At 52.0% G+C, this 18,725-nt stretch overlaps 1 protein-coding gene across 1 annotated transcript in view; it reads left to right on the forward strand.

Annotated features, from left to right (window-relative positions):
* Window positions 1-18,725, forward strand: part of CACNA1G (calcium voltage-gated channel subunit alpha1 G) — a 129,265-nt gene that overhangs the window by 75,193 nt on the left and 35,347 nt on the right. Inside the window, exons 15-22 of the mRNA XM_068150968.1 lie at window positions 1,429-1,455; window positions 3,233-3,326; window positions 3,881-4,065; window positions 4,207-4,653; window positions 9,904-10,004; window positions 11,180-11,303; window positions 14,013-14,081; window positions 14,930-15,114. Coding sequence (XP_068007069.1) covers window positions 1,429-1,455; window positions 3,233-3,326; window positions 3,881-4,065; window positions 4,207-4,653; window positions 9,904-10,004; window positions 11,180-11,303; window positions 14,013-14,081; window positions 14,930-15,114 — 1,232 coding nt within the window. The remainder of the gene's footprint in view (window positions 1-1,428; window positions 1,456-3,232; window positions 3,327-3,880; window positions 4,066-4,206; window positions 4,654-9,903; window positions 10,005-11,179; window positions 11,304-14,012; window positions 14,082-14,929; window positions 15,115-18,725) is intronic.

Consider the following 18,725-nt stretch of genomic DNA (forward strand, 5'->3'; position numbering starts at 1 on the left):
TGAACTCATGGCAGGTTCTCATGGCTTTCCTTAAATTAGGTATTTCACCTGGCTGCAAGAGGACTGATGTTGTGTTAATCAAACATTCATTAACAGCCTCCACTGCTGCTTAATGAAGGTGCAATAAATAAGGATGCTATTATGCAGCTGGAAAAAAAAATGGTAATCATGTTTTCAATAAATAGCTGGTGTTTCATTAGCACAATTAGCACTTAGCAGCTGCAGTAAACTTGCCTTCAGACACTTAATTTAAAGGTAAGAAGGGTCCCTTCGAAGGGCTCTGTTCCGTCTGAGATCTCCCACCCTGTCCCTGTGAGGAGTGGAGCAGGTGCCCCAGCCCAGCTCTGTCTCGCGGCTGCACGCTGCCCTTTGCCCCCTTCCCTGCCCTGTCTCATGTCTTTTGATGCCCCATTCATTCCTGCTGTTGAAACTGAAAATTGAACCCCACTTCCCCTTCCTCCCCACTCCCTGCCCCCATTTCTCCTTCAGGAGCTCTCCAAGCGCGAGGATGCGAGTGGGCAGCTGAGCTGTATTCAGCTGCCTGTGGACTTGGCGGGGGTAGGTACCCAGCACAGCCCGAGCCTGCTCTGCTTGTCTCTCATGGTGCCTGGTCACACACCGTGGTGCTGTCCTCATTGTAGTAGCTGTCATTCTTTTGGGGTTTCTTTTGGTTTTTTGGGGGTGTTTAGGGGTTTTGTCTTTCCTTTTTGTCATCCTCATTGTCAAAGTCAGCCTTGATTTTAAGTCCCTTCCTTCCGTGAGGGAGTCAGCTAAATTGAGGTGCTTGCCTTGGGGCAGCTGATGTGGCGCCAGCCCTGGCCCTCAGCAGCCCCAGCCCTCAGCAGCCCCTCTCTGGATGCCTACCCTGAGGAAGGCTTCCTGTGGGGCCGTCACAGCACAGGCACATCCCAGGGACCACCCTAGGGATGCAGGTAGTGATGCTGAGTGCTGGGCAAGACTGCAGCCAGAGGAGGGTGCCCAGGAGTGAAGGGACCTGGAATTAAGCCTGTTTGTGGACACGTGTGTGGGGGAGACGTGTGCTCAGCAGGACAGCAGCGGCTGCACTGTGGCGTGTCCCAGAAAGGCTCTCTGGGATGCTGGGACCTCCGGCCAGGTGCTGCATTCCATCGTGGGTCAGGATGTGAGATGGTCCCATTCAGCTCTGAGGAAGCCATGGATCTGCGAGGCACAGCACACCCTAAACTTTCCTCTTCTAACATTGTCTTTCTCTGCCCCACTCCCACCCTTTCCTGTCCTTGTCAAGAAGTCTACCTTTTCCCTCAGCCCAAAAGCTCTTCCCAGTGTGGCCCAGCACATCAGTCCCTGCTGGTACAGGCTGCTCTGGTACCAGCTGGTCCAGTTTGACATACCCTTGTTTCCCAGAAGGATTTTAATTCCCTCTTCTCTCACAACCCCTTTTCTATCCAGAAAGGCAAACTGGGAGTGCAAGAACAGGTAATGGGTAGCAGCCTAGCTGCAAGATGCTTGCCTGCACCATACTGAGTCTGGCACGTGGTGTTTTGGAGGGGATGCTTCTGCCCTCCAGACGTGGGGTTTGGTGCTGGGGAAGGTGTGGGAGGTCCCTGTGTAGCTCTGCTTTTCCATCTTGGCACACAGCTCATCGTACACCCTAAAACTTTCCTTTGGGCTGTTAAAGAGCACTCCAGGAATACAAATCATATAAAGTTCTTCCTGGTTTTTATTCCTTTTTAAGAAGGCATTAGGGAGAAGTGAGTAATTCCTGGCAGCCCCATAGCAGCTGAGCTAGGCACCCCACAGGGCACGTACGCATGGCCAGCTGTAGCTCCCGTGTATGTGGGGACATCACCTGGACTCCAGTGAAGTTCAAGCCAGCCTGGCTTTACTGCTCTCTTTTGCAAGGTGCATTCCTGCCCTTCCCAGTCTGTCTCCTGCTGGATGAGCTTCCCTGCATAGCACAGAATTCCTGGATCCTCAAGACAGGAAGTTCTGAGCCATCACACCCTCTTCTGCCTTAGCAACGAGGCTGAGGGTGTCCAGTCTCCCTGGGGAAAAATCCCTGGCACTATATAGTGACCCCAGGGGAGAGCACTTGCACTCATCCCTCTAGGGTTTTGCTGAACAGAGAGGTGCAGGGCACTGGACCTTGGGCCAGATGCCAGCTTCTCCCATTCCACTTTAGGGCCCCTCTGGGTTTTTACAATAAACACGTACCCAAGCACCAAACCTCCACAGTGCTGGCCAGGGCTCCTGGGGACACAGCTTAGACTTGGTGAGGTTTGCTGTGGCCCCTGGTCTCTCCCAGCTGAAGTGAGGGTCTGCTTGCTTCTCTCATCCCAGCATCCTCCCTCCCTTCCCACCTCTCCTCCTCTGTGATGGGGTTTGGTGCCCAGTGCCAGAGCAGTGGTTTCAGCCCCCACCTTGGAGATGGGCATGGCTCTGGAGGGCACCATTGCCTGTCGGGTGGCTCCTGACTATACCACACCCTAAAGCCTTTCTGCAGTGCCAATGGACAGAATCCGTGGGGTGCACAGGGATCTCCTGAATCTGCTCCATGCCATGAGGCTGAGTGAGAGCCTGATCACCATGCTGCAAGCAGTGGTCAGGGGTCAATCTCTTCCCTTCCAAGGAGGGGCCATGTCAGAGCAGCCAGCTCTCACTCAGCCCCTGGCCTTTGACATGATGCAGTAGCATTGAAATTGCCAAGCCTTCTGCTTCTGTTGTGAGTGGCAGCTGGGAGGGGAATGGCCACCCATGGCAGTTGTTACCAGGTTCTGGCACCTGGAGCCTCTCTGCATCTACACATGCCCATTAGCTGTGCTGGAAAGTTGGGGTCCCTTGTGCCCCTTCCAAATCCTGGATTGCTTCATCGCGGCATCACTAGAAAGAGCCAAACAGGGAGTTTTAAGCCACAGCACATAAATTAGGAGAGATCAGCAGGGTCAATTTCCATCCTTCCCTAATATCTGCCCAGTGTGCAATTCCAGCAGCAAAAATTAAGCAACAGAGGCTCTTCCTGATCCCTTTCTGGGACCATGTTTGGAGCCAGAGGCAGTCTGTCCTCCTGGTAGGAGGTGAATTAGTCTGTGGTATAAATCTGCATGCGTCATCCTGTGGAAGGTGGTGTTGCATCATGGTCGGAAGTTCAGTGGCGCCGTAGCTGTGGTGTTGGAGATGGGAATCCATTTTTCAGAGGGGTGTCCGTGCACAGCGACCCTTTGCCCCCTTGCTGAAGCCCTCTGTTTTACTCCAGGGGGATGCTTCCAAGTCTGATTCCGAGGGCGATCTCTTTCCTCGCACTCTGGAAGAGGAGGGAGGACTCAAGAAGAACTTATCAAATCCAGTCTGTGAGTAGCAGCCCTGGCAGGAAGGGCCCTGCCACAGAAACCTCCCCTGAAAACATGTCCCAAAGGGAAGAGCCCTCCTGGAGGGAACAGTGGAGCCCAAGCTGTGGCAGGGTCACCCGTGGCGTGGCATGGGATGCAAATAGAGGCAGACATGATGGCATTTGGGGCACAATCTCCCTGCTGAGCCCAAGGTCTGGGCTTTTGAGGCCTCTCAAATGGGCACAGGTGGAGTAGCCATGGTGAGCCTGGCGTGGGCAAGGAGATTCTCAGAACTGGAGCTGGTGGGTGTTGGTTGGAGAGTTGAGGGGCAGCAGATTACAGTCTGCAGCTGCTCCCCTCTCTCATTGGCACCTGGTATCATTGCTTCTTTATGTCCCCCTGCTCCCCTGCCAGGCTGTATGATGGGCTCTCAGCTCTCCAGAAGGGCTTTCTGGCCCACATGCTCCTGATGCTTAAAGGGGATCCATCCCCACACAGCTGTTTTGCCTGCCCAAGAGCAGGTTGTAGATGTGCCCCTTGAGATGTGACACCTAAACCCCACCTGTGTCTTGTAGTGATGGCCCTGAGCGACCACCCAGAGCTGAAGAAGAGCCTGACCCCACCTCTCATCATACACACGGCTGCCACGCCGATGCCCATGCCCAAGAGTGCCATGTTTGGAGACGTGGCGCAGGGCTACGAGTCGCGCCGGGCCAGCGGCGTCTCCGCGGACCCCGCCGTCTATGAGCTCAAGTCGCCGGTACTCTCCTCACCCCTCCTGCTGACGCTCGGCGCATGGCCGCTGGCTCTGCGGGGCTGGCTGTCCGCCCCGACGGGCGCAGCCGCAGCCTGGCACGGGGCGGGTGGCCCGGGGGTGAAGCTCTCCCTTTCCTTCCTGCAGCCCAGCGCCCGCAGCTCCCCACACAGCCCCTGGCGCGCCGGCAGCAGCCGCAACAGTCGCCGCTCTAGCTGGAACAGCATCGGCCGGGCCCCCAGCCTCAAGCGCCGGGGCCAGAGCGGCGAGCGCAGGTCCCTGCTCTCCGGGGAGGGCAAGGAGAGCTCGGAGGAAGGGGAGAGCTCGGACGAGGAGCGCTCCAGCCGGGCCGGTAGCTTCAATGGTTCCTTGCCCCATCGCAATGAGTCTCTGGAAACAAAAAGCTCCTTTGACCTCCAGGACACGCTGCAGGTGCCTTCCCTCTACCGGACCAGCAGCATGCACAGCAGCCGAACCTCCACCTCTGAGCACCAAGACTGCAATGGGAAGACTTCTCCAGGTCTGCTGCTGCACCAGCTACATCTGGATGACCCCCGACAAGACTGTGATGACGCCGATGATGAAGGCAACATGGTAAGGAAATGCCAAGTGATCACTTTGGGCTTTTTTCCCCTTGTCAAAGCAACGTTTGCACCTGTTCCAGGAGCACACAGGGGTTGCAAAACAGTGGCTTGTTGCAGGGACCAGGTCTCAAAATCACCATAAATCCAGACTGGAAGTTGCCCAAAAGAGCACCAGAAGGTCTCTGGGATGTGGATGCCATCAGGCATGGGGCTGGCATCATACTGAGTATTTCACTGCAGTATTGGACGGTTCGTGAGGGAGACATCGTGGTAAAACTCCCCAAGTTCTACTAAAAGGCCTGTCTCTTGTAAATTTTTGCTTTCCTGGGTTTATTTTTGTCCTTTTTAAAAATCAAGCAACTTTCCCTGCTCTCCAACCATGATTCAGCTTTGTGCCCCCCGCGCACAGCAGCAGACAATTTTTGTTGACACCAACAGGCAATAAAGGGCAGGGGTTGTCTCCCCACCCCCATTAGCCCGCAGGTGACTTCAAAGGTTTACATTTATTTCCATGTGAAAGAGCCAATAAACAGCTCTCTTTCACAGCCCTGGAAAGTGCCATTTAGGAAATATTAGGAATTTGGCTGCTTTCCCAAAGTTTTTTGCACGGCTGGCAGAATAGGGCTTGAGCTGGCAGCAGGATGCTTGTGGGGCTTGTCCCCTTGGGATGTTTTCAGGACAGTGCTGGGGAGGTTTGGGGTGTTCCCAGGTTGCTAGTTTGCTTCCCTTTACCTTGTTCTCAGGCTTAAACCCCTGGGGACAGCTCGGTATCTGCTGGTGGAGCTCGTGGGTTTGGAGCAGAGGCATGTGGTGGTGACTGGGGTGGTACAGAGAGCAGGAGAGCTGCAGTTTGTGGATGTGGTTTTACTGTAGTTTGTTGAATGAACATGGAATTTGGAGCATGCGAAGGGGTGTGAAAGGCAACAGTGACTCCAAAGAAGGAACAGGAGGAGGAGTTAGTGCTGGCAGAATGGAGTCACTCAGCTGTGACTTGTCATGATCCCATTACCTCTCCAGTATGGATCCTCAGCCTGGGATTCTTACCAATTGACCTAACCTGTTTCTTAACCCCCATAAAATAAATTGAAATTTTAAGAAAGGGAGCAGTAATTATCTTGGGGAAAGCACCATTAAAAGTCATCAGGAGACCATGTTCTTTATTGATAGCTGGGGATTGGTTTTTATGCTCCAACATCTGCTGCTTTTTCTAACTCACCTGATCCACACATCCTGCAGATCCCTTCCTTCCAGCTGCCCTCCTTGTGTTGGACACAATATTGTGGGGCACGGCCCTGCTGTCCTGTCAGTTGATGGGACAAGTCCCTGCTCCTCTGTGCCCCCCAGCCCTGCAGCTCCAGCCAGCACTGGTGCCTGTTTTTCATCTCTATTGGGGTGGCTGATCTCAGCATAAACCAAACATCTTCTGTATGCTTAGGCCAGGCCATCCAGGGTTAGACCAAAGGTCTCCCAGTCCTTTCCCATGCAGTGGTTAGAAGTAAATGCCTGGGGGAAACTGGGACATCTGCAGCTGGCTGCTGCCTTTCCCTGTGTTCTGAAATCTGTCTGCACTGCAAATCTCTAAACCAGATGGACTGAAAAATATTGCTTAGATTAGGGAAATGAGTCGCCAGGTTGCAGAGCTTCCCTCTGTGATTCCCTCCTGACGTCTGGGGGGATGCTTTGCCCCTAAATTGGCCTTGACAAAGTCAGAAAGTAAGTTTTAGTTGGGGTTTTTTTTAAGGGGAAAAAATAAAATTTGGAACTCCCCTACCAAGAAAAGAAGAAAGAACTCAGCTGATATCCAGATCAAAGTCATCTTAAACATGCCCTTCTGTAGCAAAGCTCCCCGGCCCTCCTTGCTGCCTGGTTTTGATCACTGCTGTGCAGAAATAAAAGGAAGTGCAAAGGCTCCATGTGGAACTCCCCAGCCCCCATTATGTTAGTGCTGCTCTCCTGCCTTCAATGAGGCTATTCTGAATTTCCATCACTGTCAGGGGCCAGAATCAGGCCCCTGATAGCTTCTCTCTTCAGAAGTGTGAAATCAGAGGACAGAAATCTGTTCCTCACTGAAGGAATGCAGACAGGGAGATTTGCTACCTGGTTGGGTTCCTGCAGCTGTGACTGGGATCAGGGGTCTGCTGCAAAGCCTCTGTTTTTCACAACTGCTGGGCACTTTTGGGTGCTTTCCTACCCAAATTATGGAGCACTCAGAGCAGAAAGTGAGGGAAAGATTGAATCTGGAACGAAATGGGTCCCCTCCTTACCAAAACCTCGCTGCATGTTGCAGTTGTAGCTCCTTTCCCTACTGCCTACTGCACTTTTTTCTTGTGCTGTGCAGTCCAGCTGTCCCCAAACCCTCCCAGACTGCCCCTGCTGCATATTAAAACTAAATAATAGGGTCCCAAGCGCCCCTGTGCAGCTTCCAGCTTGCCTGGAGGTCTGCTGCTGCTTGTAGAACGTTTTTCAGCAGTTCCCCTCCATCCTTGTAATAAATCTTTTATAAATCTCAGCCTCCCCCATACTCTGAGGAGTGCACCAGTCATCTTTTAATGCCAGCTGCCTTTCATCCTGCTTCAGAAGTACATTAATGTTGGAAAGTCCTAAAAAAATAAGGGCCTATTCATCAGCAGCTCTCCTGGCTGCATGCTCGGCAGGCCTGGATGGCAGGGCAGAGGTAGCACTGCTGCCCCGAGTGAGCAGCATCGCTTCCTGCCCTGGGCCCTGCCTGGTGCAGCAGGGGAGGGAGGGTGGCTGTACCCAGAGAGGTTTTGCCTAAGCCATTGGCAACAGAATTGCAGGGTAGTTTTCTTCTCCCCTCCACATTTTTATTCATCCTGTCCAGGTGTACTGCAGGAACAAACAGATGTGATTCCAGCCCAGAACTTCTCCATCATTTGAACATAATGGGGCCTGAGCAGCAATCAGCACAATTGTGAGCAGCCGATGCGTGCCTGGACCTCACTGAGAAAGCGTGCGAGGGGACTCAGGCTGGAAATGCTTGGGGTTTATTTCACAAATATCTTACATTTGGCTCAAATTAACTGAGCTGCACAGTTCCACTGGTGGAAATCTGGAGTAATTCCTCTGACTTTGGATTTCTGTTGATGCACTTGGCTCTGTACGGAGCAGCCGGGCTGCTGAGCTGTCCCGAGCTGAGCCCTGGTGCTCACCCGTGCTCTGACATGCTGAGTAAAGAGACATGATGGAAGATCACTTTTTGCTTTTGTTATCTGATTTAGCCCATGAACTGCAAGCTGCAACAATTAGCCAAGCCCCAAAATATCTTTGGCATTAAAATTGGACAAAAGGAATATAATGCAGCATTCTGTGCTGCTGACGCATTACCATTCACTGCAAATCCCCGTGGTAAATATCAGAACTGCTCTCAATAAGAGACACTTCTGGAAACCTTCCAGCTCACAGAGCTGGACCAAGTCTCAGCCATTACTCTGTGTCCAGAGGCTGGGGTAGCCATCATTGCTTTCACCACAACTTTGAGTGGACACTTGATTTTTCTCCATTTCGTTACCTTAGTGAAGTCCATGGATAATTAAACTAATGAGGCTGCTTGAAGGGTAGCGAAGCCCCACGGCTGCGTGATCTGTTAATTGCAGCTTAGAGGCAAGGGAGCAGCGCTGACTCCTTGCCGTGGAAAAGGGATATGAAGCAGCCAAGACATGGCCAAAAGTTAGTGGTGTGCTGTGGTGCAGGCTGTGCTTGTGTAGAGGGGGAGGGAAGGAGCTGCAGGAGAGGAGCAGAAAGATCGAGCACTTTGTTGGTTGTTTTCATAAGGTGGTTTTCACTTTCTGAAGGGCTCGGCTCATCAACAAATACTTTCATTAAAGGGACACTATAGCGGCTGCTCCCCAGTGCTAATGAGGCCCCTGGCTGTGTGCACGCTGGAACCAAAGGCACTTCCTCCATTCCGCTCCATTAGCCTAACAGATCCCAGTTTACAGCCCGGAGTACCTCCAATTGCTAGCAGTTTGGCTCTGAACAAATCCTCCCTCCCTGTTTCCAGGACAAAATAAATCAACACGCCTCAGTGCCTGGGTCCAGGTGCCCCTGGAGCATGAGCAGCAATGCCTGTGCTGTGCTTCACAGCTCCTGTGCTGAATATGGGCAAAAAAAAAGCTTCAAAGAGCCCATGCAGCCATGTTCCACCTGTGTGCACATCCAGCCCAGGTGGTGCTGGGGAATGAAAGCAAGGAGAGGCTCCTGCTGGTCTGCAAACACAAAGTGTTGCAGTGCGTTGCGCACACCACACTCTGCGTTTGCCTGCCTTTGAGGAAGGGCTGCGAGAGCCCCAGCATGGTGGGTGAGATGTTTGCCTGACTTCTGCTGGTTGTCCACGCACAAGGCTCTAGCACTGCAATGTCAATTGGATTAAAGATCCTGACATCCCCTTCAGAGAGCTATGGATGAGAAGGCGATAAACCTAATCCAGAGGCTGCTGCAGCTGGGATGAGGTTTCCCCTCCACATCCAATTTTCCATGTCTTCAGTTGCCCTGTTGGCCAAGGCTTTAACAATCTACCCTGCTGGCCTTAAACGACCTTGCAGACACTCTAAGCCATCGGTCCGTGTGGCTGAGGATGCTGTGGTTTCCAGGAGGAATTAATTTGCCGGAGTCGGGTGGCCGGTGCTCGTGCAGGTCAGGCTGGCCATGATGTTCCCGGCTGGCTTTATAATCTCCCATCTAATCTCTCCATGCTGAATGAGAGGCAGATGCTCACCATTGCATTTCTGGACCAAATGATTTCCTCAGCTTTCCATGGGTGCATGGACACAGGGCTTGGCCCAGCAAGCAGCAGGAATCCTTCCCTCTGTTGCCTTTTATACCCTCTGACATAAGCGTTCTGTATTCTTACTAAACCCCACCCAAGCGGCAAAAAACCCACAGAAATTCCCCCCAAACATAAGAGATTCAGGCAAGCATCTGATGCATATCTGGAGGGGCTGAGGCTGGTCAGAGCAGGTTTCCCATTGTCTGTTTTATTTTCCATGCCTCTCCCCTTGCTGAGCATGTGCCAAATGCAGTCACCATGTAGGGGAAGAAGCAAGACCAAACTCTGTGAGCTCACAGGGTGCTGCCAGAGCTTTTTCCCTGCCCAATGAACTCTGGTTCTGGGGAGGGCACTTAGAGATGTGCTCAGTGGAAAACTGCCTGGATTCCCTGCCCCTCACTTGGCAGGTCTGGGGGGTTGTTTGTTAACAGCTCACTCTGTTTCCCTCCTGGCATGTTTCTCTTTTCCTCCTAGAGCAAAGGGGCCCGCATGAAGGCCTGGGTGCGGGCACGGCTGCCTGCCTGCTGCCGAGAGAGGGACTCCTGGTCCATCTACATCTTCGCCCCACACTCCAGGTAAGGCAGCTGCGCTCCGGCAGTGGCAGGTGCTGGGCACGGGTGCCCTCATTGCTGCAGCTCACGCTGCCCACCCATCCCAGACAGGTCTCTGTGTCAGTTCACAAAACTCCTAGCCCTTGCTCCAGCCCAACTGCAAGGAGCTGCTGGCTGCAGAGAGCTGTTCTAAGGTGGGCATGGCCCTGGCATAGGAGTGAACAGCAGAGACCCACAGCATAGGGCATGGCTGCAGCTTTATCAGGTTCATCATTTGCTTTGTCAGTGGTGCTAGAGCTCAGCAAAGCTCTCACTCGATTGAGTGTGGGCAGTTTGGAGCAAAGGAGAGAGGTGCTGCATTAAGCAGAGAAGTTTGAATTTGTCCCTGCTGCATGCTTACAGCACAGCAAAGGACACTCCTTGACCTGTTAAACACGCCTCTCAGCCTGGCTTTCTTTGCCCTCCCCCTTGAAGGACAACCCTCCTCTCTCAACAACCCCCAGAAAATATCCTCTCCTTGCTTGTAGGTCCTCAGCTCTGCCCTTCCCAAAGCCCAGTGGCACCAGGGCAGTCTGGGCTCTGTGCTCTCCTAGGTGTTCCTCTGGCTATGCATCCAGGGTCAGCGAAGGCTTCCCTCCTGTGCTGGAGGCCCCTGGGCAGCCTTGGAGTTCATTCATACAAAGATTAGAGAGATTTTTCAGAAGCAGACTCTGGGACATGTAATTCGGTATTATAAACCCTGGGTCAGTGTACAGCCATCTGTCACAATAAATAGCTCCTCTCCCTCTGGTCCGTGTGCTCCCAACCTTTGCCGCCTTGCTGGGGCTATTTCTTCCTTCCTCTGAGCTAAACCTGAGCACTATGGATAGGGCAGGGGGTCAGATCCAAACCTGTCTGTGTGTCTGAGCTGTGGAGGCAGCTGCTCCATTCCAAGTGACCCAAAGCCCCTTGTGAACATGACCAGGGCTTGAAATTTGTGGCTTAACTCTGGTGCTTGGATCCTTTTCTCTCGGTGCCCACCTCTGACCGCAGCACATGGCTCTGCCAGGGAGGGGGTTGAGAGATGGTTGCTCATCTGCTTTGCAGTTGGGGTGCTGGCCTCCCCTGCCACATGCTGAGCTGCTCCTCTTCTCCCCAGCCAGCCAAGCACTAACAGCTTGGCTCTGTGTCCGCTTTCATTTGTTTCTCTTTCTCAGCAGATTCCGACTGATGTGCAGTAAAATCATCACACACAAGATGTTTGATCATGTCGTCCTGGTGATCATCTTCCTCAACTGCATCACCATCGCCATGGAACGGCCCAAAATTGAGCCTCACAGTGCTGTGAGTGTCCAAGGTTAACAGTTACCCTTGTGGAGGCAACATCTGTGGCTTGGGCCCTGCTGCTGTGCACTTGGTATCACGGTTCTTCTCTTTTTCAAATGGGAAGCTGCCGACATCCTCTGGTTGCCCTTTGCATTAGGGCCAGCAGCCCTCCTGGTCACTGCCCAGCACCTTTCCGAGCACAAGAGCAGAGCTCGTGTCCTGCACGGTATCCAGGATCCCATTTCTGCCAATACCACCAAGGTTTCGGCACGTGACATGAGCACAACATCTGTCTCAGTTTCCTTCTCTGATCAACCTTCAAACACTTCTTCTCTCTCAACACAATGTTTGTTTCTTCCATCTGTTCTCCTCGGGCACGTCTGTGTGGTGTGAAGGGAAAGGGGGAAACTGTTCATTTCACTTCTCCTCTCCTTTGTGTACCAGCCTTGTTGTGACACAGGAAAGCCTGAACCAATTCATGCTCTGCAGTGTCATCTCCTCTACCCATTTTGTTTTAATTGCCTACATAAGGATTTCTCAAACCAGGCCCTTGCAGCACCACCATCCATCCATCCATCCACCCGAGGGGCAGAATCTTTCTCCTGCTCTTCTATTCTGCCAGGGGTTGTGTCTGAGGCTGGGCTCTTGATGCTGGATTGCATTGCTTCTATTGCAATCGTTTCAAGTCCTGTCGTGCTGATGTGGGTGTGTCAGGCTGCTCGTTTTGTGCATCGTCAATGTAAGACCTCAGAACTGGAGGCTTGGCTTCTCTGTGCCTATTTTAAGCTTTCCCTAGTCCTCCTCATTGTAACAGTTTGCCCAGCAGTCCCTCCCCTAAATGATTTTCCTTTGGTTACCACACAGTTGTGATGCACCAGCTCACAGCTGCAGAAGAGTAGGGCTCCCTACCAGCCGGTTTAGCAGGAGGAAATCACCCTGCTTTTCCCCAGATGTGACACCTGAGAGTGTCCTTTGAAGTTCCAAAGCTTCTTTGGAGCCCCTTGCTGTGTCCTCTGAGAGTCAGCATTCTCCAAGGCTGGCTCTGAAAGGAAGCAATTACACAGAGATGGAGGGAACAGGTAATGTGCCTGGGTCAGAGGAGCCCACAGTGTGTGTGAGCTGTGATGTCCCCAGGCACTGGTGGAGTGCAGAGAAGAAAGGGGGCAGGGACTGGTGTGAGGTTCATCAGTATCAGGTTATAACCAAGGGAACCAAAATGGGTCACCTAAGGCTGAAGCTGAGCTGGACCCAGATCTGGAGAGGAGAAGGGGGATGCTGGGTGGTGAGGCAGGGAGCTCTCATCTGGAAACAGTCTGAGTTAGTTTAGCTTGAGTTGTTTAGAATAATTGTATTTTGCTTGCCTGAGCTGGGGACTTTCTAGCTGCTTCAAGCAAGTTCCCTTTTCCTGCCCCAGTTTCAGCTGGCTGATGGGGATGGGGGGGTGCTGTTGGTAGCCAAGGCTCTCCCCATGGTAGTCTGTGTGGTGTGGGCTACTGCTGCCTCATCTCCAGCTCCAAGAGCAGGTCCTTTCTTTCTCCTGCTCACTGCTTGCCCCTCCACAGCAGCCTTTTGTGTGGTAGCTGCTGATGTCCAGAGATGGTTCCTATCACAGCTCAGGCAATTGCTGTGCAGCAATAGGAGCTAATTAATTATGGAGCCAGCATGGAAATGAGCTGCTCTGTAATTCCTGAGTCACTTTCAGTAAATCATGATCTGGCAAGCAAGCGAGTTGCCAAGGTGTTTTGTCTTGCTTAAACTGCATCTGCATCTCGTTTCAAGTGAGAGATCTGCATCTCTTACAGGGCTGCTCTGTAGGGAGAGCAGAAATAAATCCAGGATTGTCATCAGCAGATCTGGGGCTGAGCTGGGGCTGGCTCTGCTACACACACACATGCCTATCCTGCACACACATCATCTCCAGCCTCCACCTTCTGCTGCCCATTTTCAGTGCAGGCAGGCAGAGATTGCTCAGGGATTAGAGAAAAGTGTAATTTATTTAATGATCATCATTAAAAGGAGAGGGTTCTGCTCACTACAGATAGGAAGGAGTCCATGGTCCCATCTGTAATCACTGGCAGCTCCTGCAGAGCAGTGAGGACACATAGGCAGGTGGACAGCTCAGGGGATGGGGAGATGAGGCTTTTGGGCTTCATGCCCAGCCCCAGCCTGCAGCTTAGGGTGAGTGACTCAACCTTTGGGTGCAGGTCTCAGCTGGCCTTGGTGGAACTGCGACAGCTCATGTCAGGAGCACCTTGGTGTCCCAGGCCCTGCCAGCCTCGCAGCTCGATGTCAGCTTTGGGAGCTCAGGGATGTTTCCAGTGTGCAGGGATGGCCATGGGCAGGGAGAGGGCTCTCAGGTGTGCTCCAAGGGGGACAATGGCCGTGTTCCTGCTGAGGGGATGGATCTGGGGCAGATGGGAGTCTGGGGGCAGATGGAAGGCTTTAGGGACAGATAGGGGGTTTGAAGGCAGATGGGGGGTTGGGGGCAGATAACGATGGGGGCAGGGCGGACAGCTGCCGCTATCCATGGTGCTGACCGTGGCCGGGAGTGGCTGAGCATCCTTGTCCAAATATTTGGATTTTCACCTCTCTGTGAGTGACCAGCCTGGGCCGGGTTTCAGCACAGAAACTGGAGAACAGTTAGCAACCACCCAGACATGCACAGGGAGCTGCACAGCTGCTGAGAACAGGCCATAAAACGTTGTCCTCTCTCTTTGCGTTACATAGGAACGGATTTTCCTTACGCTCTCCAACTATATCTTCACGGTGATCTTCCTGACGGAGATGACAGTTAAGGTAACTGGAGCTGGAGTGTGACCTGCCTGAGTTGTGCTAGTGGGATTTTGTTAGGGTGTACTGACGACAGCACTAGATCTGCCGGTTGTGAGCAAGGTTCTCCTGAATACCAAATCCCGAATCTCCAAATACCCATCGCAGGCCTTATTCTGAGCACGTTTTGCTCTTGATTCACACCATTATATGAGCAGTGGAATCCTTCAGCTCAGCAATCCTCCCCTATTCAGCAAAGCTCTTGAGCACATCCTTAACTCCAGCCGTGCATGTAAGTCCCATTGTTTTCCACACCTAATTGTCCTCAACAGCCTAAGCAGCTCTGTGCTTTCCTGAGGAGGTGAAACTTGAGCACGTTGGAACACTTTGCTGGATCTGAGGCAGGAGGCTCAGAAGCCCATTGCTGTGAATCTCTCTCATGTATTTCATAATCATCTCGTGGAACAATTGCTCTTTCATTGCAAAGTTTCTCTGTTTTCTTTATTGGCAAAGCTTGTAACTGATTGCTTTGGGTCAGCCACTCTGAACCTTTACTCCAGCAGTCAAGAGGAATAAAAGACAATCCAGATCCTTACGGCAGGGCTAAGCGTGGTAGGAGCTGTTTGCGCAGCTATGTTTAGCTGCATTAAAAATACATCAGCTGTAAGGGACAATCTGGGATGTTTCTGCAGAGGTATTTTTACAACCCCAGCAATGTAACACTTTGCTGATTTGTCTAATTAGGCTTCTATCCTGGGAAGCCAGCGGACGCAGAGGCTGGTATCTGTAAATAATGCCTTCTCAGCAGGATGCTAACTGGGAGAAGCATGCTGGATCTGGTAGTCAGAATTTGTTGCAACTTGGTGTCCGGGCAGGTGGTGGCACTCGGCTTGTGTTTTGGGGAGAAAGCCTACTTGAAAAGCAGCTGGAACGTGCTGGATGGGCTGCTGGTTCTCATCTCTGTCATCGACATCCTGGTCTCGATGGTGTCAGACAGCGGCACGAAGATCCTGGGCATGCTGCGGGTTCTGAGGCTGCTGAGGACGCTGCGTCCCTTGAGGTAAGCAGAGGAGGAGTGTAGTGCATGTGCCAGAGGGGCAGCAGAGGCTCTCCTGCAAGCAGCAGCACTTGTGCAGGGGAAGGAGCAGGTGAGACAAGGGCAGTGACTGTCACCAGGGCTGTGCCCAGCCTTCTGCTGCTTCACAGCCCACCAGTGTCTGCAGGTCCTGCAGAGCTGTGAGGAGCTCTGGGCAGTGGCCCTGTTCTGGGACCAGCCCCAGGAGCAGAAGCAAGCTGCTCAGTGCCTCTTTTGCTCATTAAAACACACATCCCCTGCTATTTGTGTTCTCATTTGCTTTCTGTAAAGTGCAGCCTAACAGCTTCTCCCCCCCTTTCCTCCAGGCAGTCAATGGCTTGTGTAACAAAGAAGGAAATTAGTAGCAGGTGGCAGATCATTTTTAAGGGAGCAGACACTAAACTGTTGCTTAACCTAGAACGCAAAGAAGTTTTTTTCCCTCTCAGTCCCCCATTAATTTTACAGACATTTATTTTGAAGATTGCCCACACAAGATGAAAGTAGCTGTCCTGCTGTGTCCCCATCTCTGGCAGCAGGCAGAGCCCCAAACCTAATGCCCCAGGGGCAAGGTACCCTTCTGACAAGAACCTGCCCAAGGACTAGCCTCTTCCAAACAGGCATTTGTTTTGTCCTGTACCCCTAGGCATGAAGGTTCCCTGCATGCAAAATGCAGTCCATCTTTAATACCCTTCTTGCTGCTCTTAAACCTTCCTGCAGCTAATAAACCTTCCTGCTCAAAGCAGCTTTGTGTGCCAGTCATATCTTACTGCTGCTTCCTTCATAAAAGGTTTGCTTTGAGACAGGATTGTCTCTTTCAGGACAGAAATCCAGGATCCTGCTTCTGGCAGAAGATGTTGTTTTACTGCCCCTGTGTGAATAATAAGTCTAAATAACAATGGCCATGTCTGTATATATCATTCACATACTCTCAACAGCTATGAAAGACATTCTGTTAAACTGGGGCCTGTGCATGTTGTGCCTGGTGAGGTTTAGAACGTGAGCTGCTTTTAATCATTTTGTTATCTGGACAGATAGCACAGTAGGTGTGGTTCTGCTCCCTGGCCTTGGCACCAGACAGGTGGCTCCACTTTTTTCTCTTCATGTGTCCCTCGGTGTCTCCACGTGGACTGTAGCTCCTGGGGGCAATTCCTGCCAGGTGGCCTGGCTGGTGGATCTCTGCTCTCCTGTTTGCCCGAGTTTTGACCTGTGTTAAGAAAACCTACAGAATAATCTGGGTAGCTCTGGGTAGATGAAGAATTGATTTTTCCATCTTTTAACTGTGGAATGCAAGTTTCTCTTTTAAGGTGGTGTGGTTCAGTCAGGTCTAGAGGAAGGGGCTTGGGTTGTGCTGAGCCCTGTTAGAGTCTGACCTAGTAAAAGCTCTGTATGCTTCTTTGTAGATCTATAGGTCTGCTTGGCCAGGATGTGGGTCTTTGTTTACTAGAGCCTTCCTCTGCACTCACCTGGGTGCATGAGTAATCTGCAGTTAGGGAAACAATACACTGACTGTAGGCTGGAGGGAGAGCTGCCATCTGGAGCATGGGTAGGATTAGGCTCTTCCATTGCTACTCCTTCCTGTTGGCATTCGCTCAGTTTTCTCAGGAGAGTGTTGTGAAGGTGTTCACTCAACAAGCTGCTTTCTGCTGCAAGGGAAATGTAAAAAAAGCAGCAACAAGCCCATTCCCTAAATACCTTCACAATCAGCTCTGCTCCTCTGTAACTGGATTTGTAAGAAATGAAGCAGCAGCCATCAAACTGGGGGCTTTTCAGTAAGTCATAAATCTTGGCGTGTGGAAGCCCATCTGCCGCTGCAGTGCACAGCTGGGCTGCCCTGTGCATGCCTCTGCCCACAGCTGCCCACGCAGCTGGGGATCTGCCCGGTGTGCAGCTGGCTCCACATGGGATGGCAACTGGGATGGGCACCCTGGGGTCTTCATACACCATCGCCCAAGGCTCTGTGTCCCTCTGAGGTCCCCTGTGGAGACCAAGCCAATGCTTTTTCTGTCCAGGGAGATGTAGGGCAGAGACCAAAGTGAATGCTGCCTGCCCACCACAGAGGAGCTAACCCTGCCCTTCCTTGCCGTGGGCACTCAGGGGGAGGCTGCAGGGAGGACACCCTCCGTGAAAAGCCAAGCTGTGGCCATGTGTGCCATGCTGGAGTCAAGAGCAGGGCCAGCTCTCCTGGTCTCTGCAGTGACTTTCCTGGGCGGTGGTCTGAAGGACTGCGTCTGGCAGAAGACTTCCCTCGTTCTGTCTCCTGTCCTCCTGTGGCAACAGCCCTGTTGCCCGGCTCAGCCTTTGGCACAGGCACCGAACACGACTGCCCTGCGTGCCGGTCACAGGCCTCTGACTGCATGATTGATTATCAGCCTCCAAATTGAATCCAGGAGGATTTGAGCCCAGCTTTATGAGCAGAATTCCAAAAATATATTCACAAAGGGGTGACATTTAAAGATGTTTCCACAGCCCTCTGATGTTGCAGCCAGCAGAGGGATTGCTTTCACAATAGCATTCCTTCCTAATGCGTTCAACCTGCTGTTGTTGGGATCAAGTGTTGCAGCTTAAGATACAAGAGAAATCAAAACTGAAAATGCATTCAGAATTGCTGTGATGGACTTCAATGCTGTTTTACTCCCTACAGAGCCTGGGCTTTGACTTCCAAAGCAGATGGATAAATTATTCACTTTTCCTAGCATCACAGTATGAAATAGTCATTTCACAGACTCTCTCCTATCTGTCATATTATCACCTTTGCTAATTTATTTTTTTTAATCTGTGGAAGAAGGTCTTCATTAATGCTGATCTACTACTTCATCTAAGTGCTGCTCTTCTTCTGAGAGCTCTGATTGGTGTAGCAGGCTGGACATTAGCAAGTGTGATTCCGCTAGCGTGAGGCTGGCAGTGGGTTTGGAGTGTTTCACGCAGGGGTTTTACAGCACGGGGAATGCTGAGACTATCAGAACCGTCAGGAACTCGAGGGGTTAACATTTCTTCACACTGACCAAAATGCAAAAAGCCCTATTTCACTTCCCCATTTGTGATGTGCCTGATGCAGGCTGGAATTGTCCTGACTGCAGCCCTGGTGAGTCTGTGGCGCTGGCACATCCAGAGGCCTTCAGCCCAGCTGGAGGAGCTGCAGAAGCAGTGGGTTTACAAGTCTGGTATCAGCAGGACCTTGGGCAGTACTGATGGGGCATGCTGACATGTTAGAGCTGGCACTGATCTGTAAGTGCTGGCACTGGTCCTTCTTAGGGAGTTACAGCCTCTCAGGAGAGTGGCAGAACTTGCCTTGCAAAGTCTTGCCTTGATGCTAGATCAAGCCCTCGGTCTGAGGCAGCTCCAAGGTCTGAAGGTTTTCATTAGTGGGAACCGTCGTTTCCTCAAATCTCTTCAAAGCCTTTTGTCCCTGTAGGGCTGGAAACAGCACTGGTGTGGAGCTAAACTGGTGGCAGCTTTCACCCTTCTGCATTCTCATCTGTGGAATCCCCTGGTTGATCAAAACAGCTAAATGCTGCAGTTTCTCAGCTCCTTTTTCTCCTCACACATGTCTGTGCAAAGTCAAACAAGTAACTTCCTACTTTCTCTCTCTGCTGGAT

Source organism: Melanerpes formicivorus, unplaced genomic scaffold, assembly GCF_026170545.1.
Source record: "Melanerpes formicivorus ecotype bairdi unplaced genomic scaffold, bMelFor1.0.p_v2 SCAF_21, whole genome shotgun sequence".
Taxonomy (NCBI): Eukaryota; Metazoa; Chordata; class Aves; order Piciformes; family Picidae; genus Melanerpes; species Melanerpes formicivorus.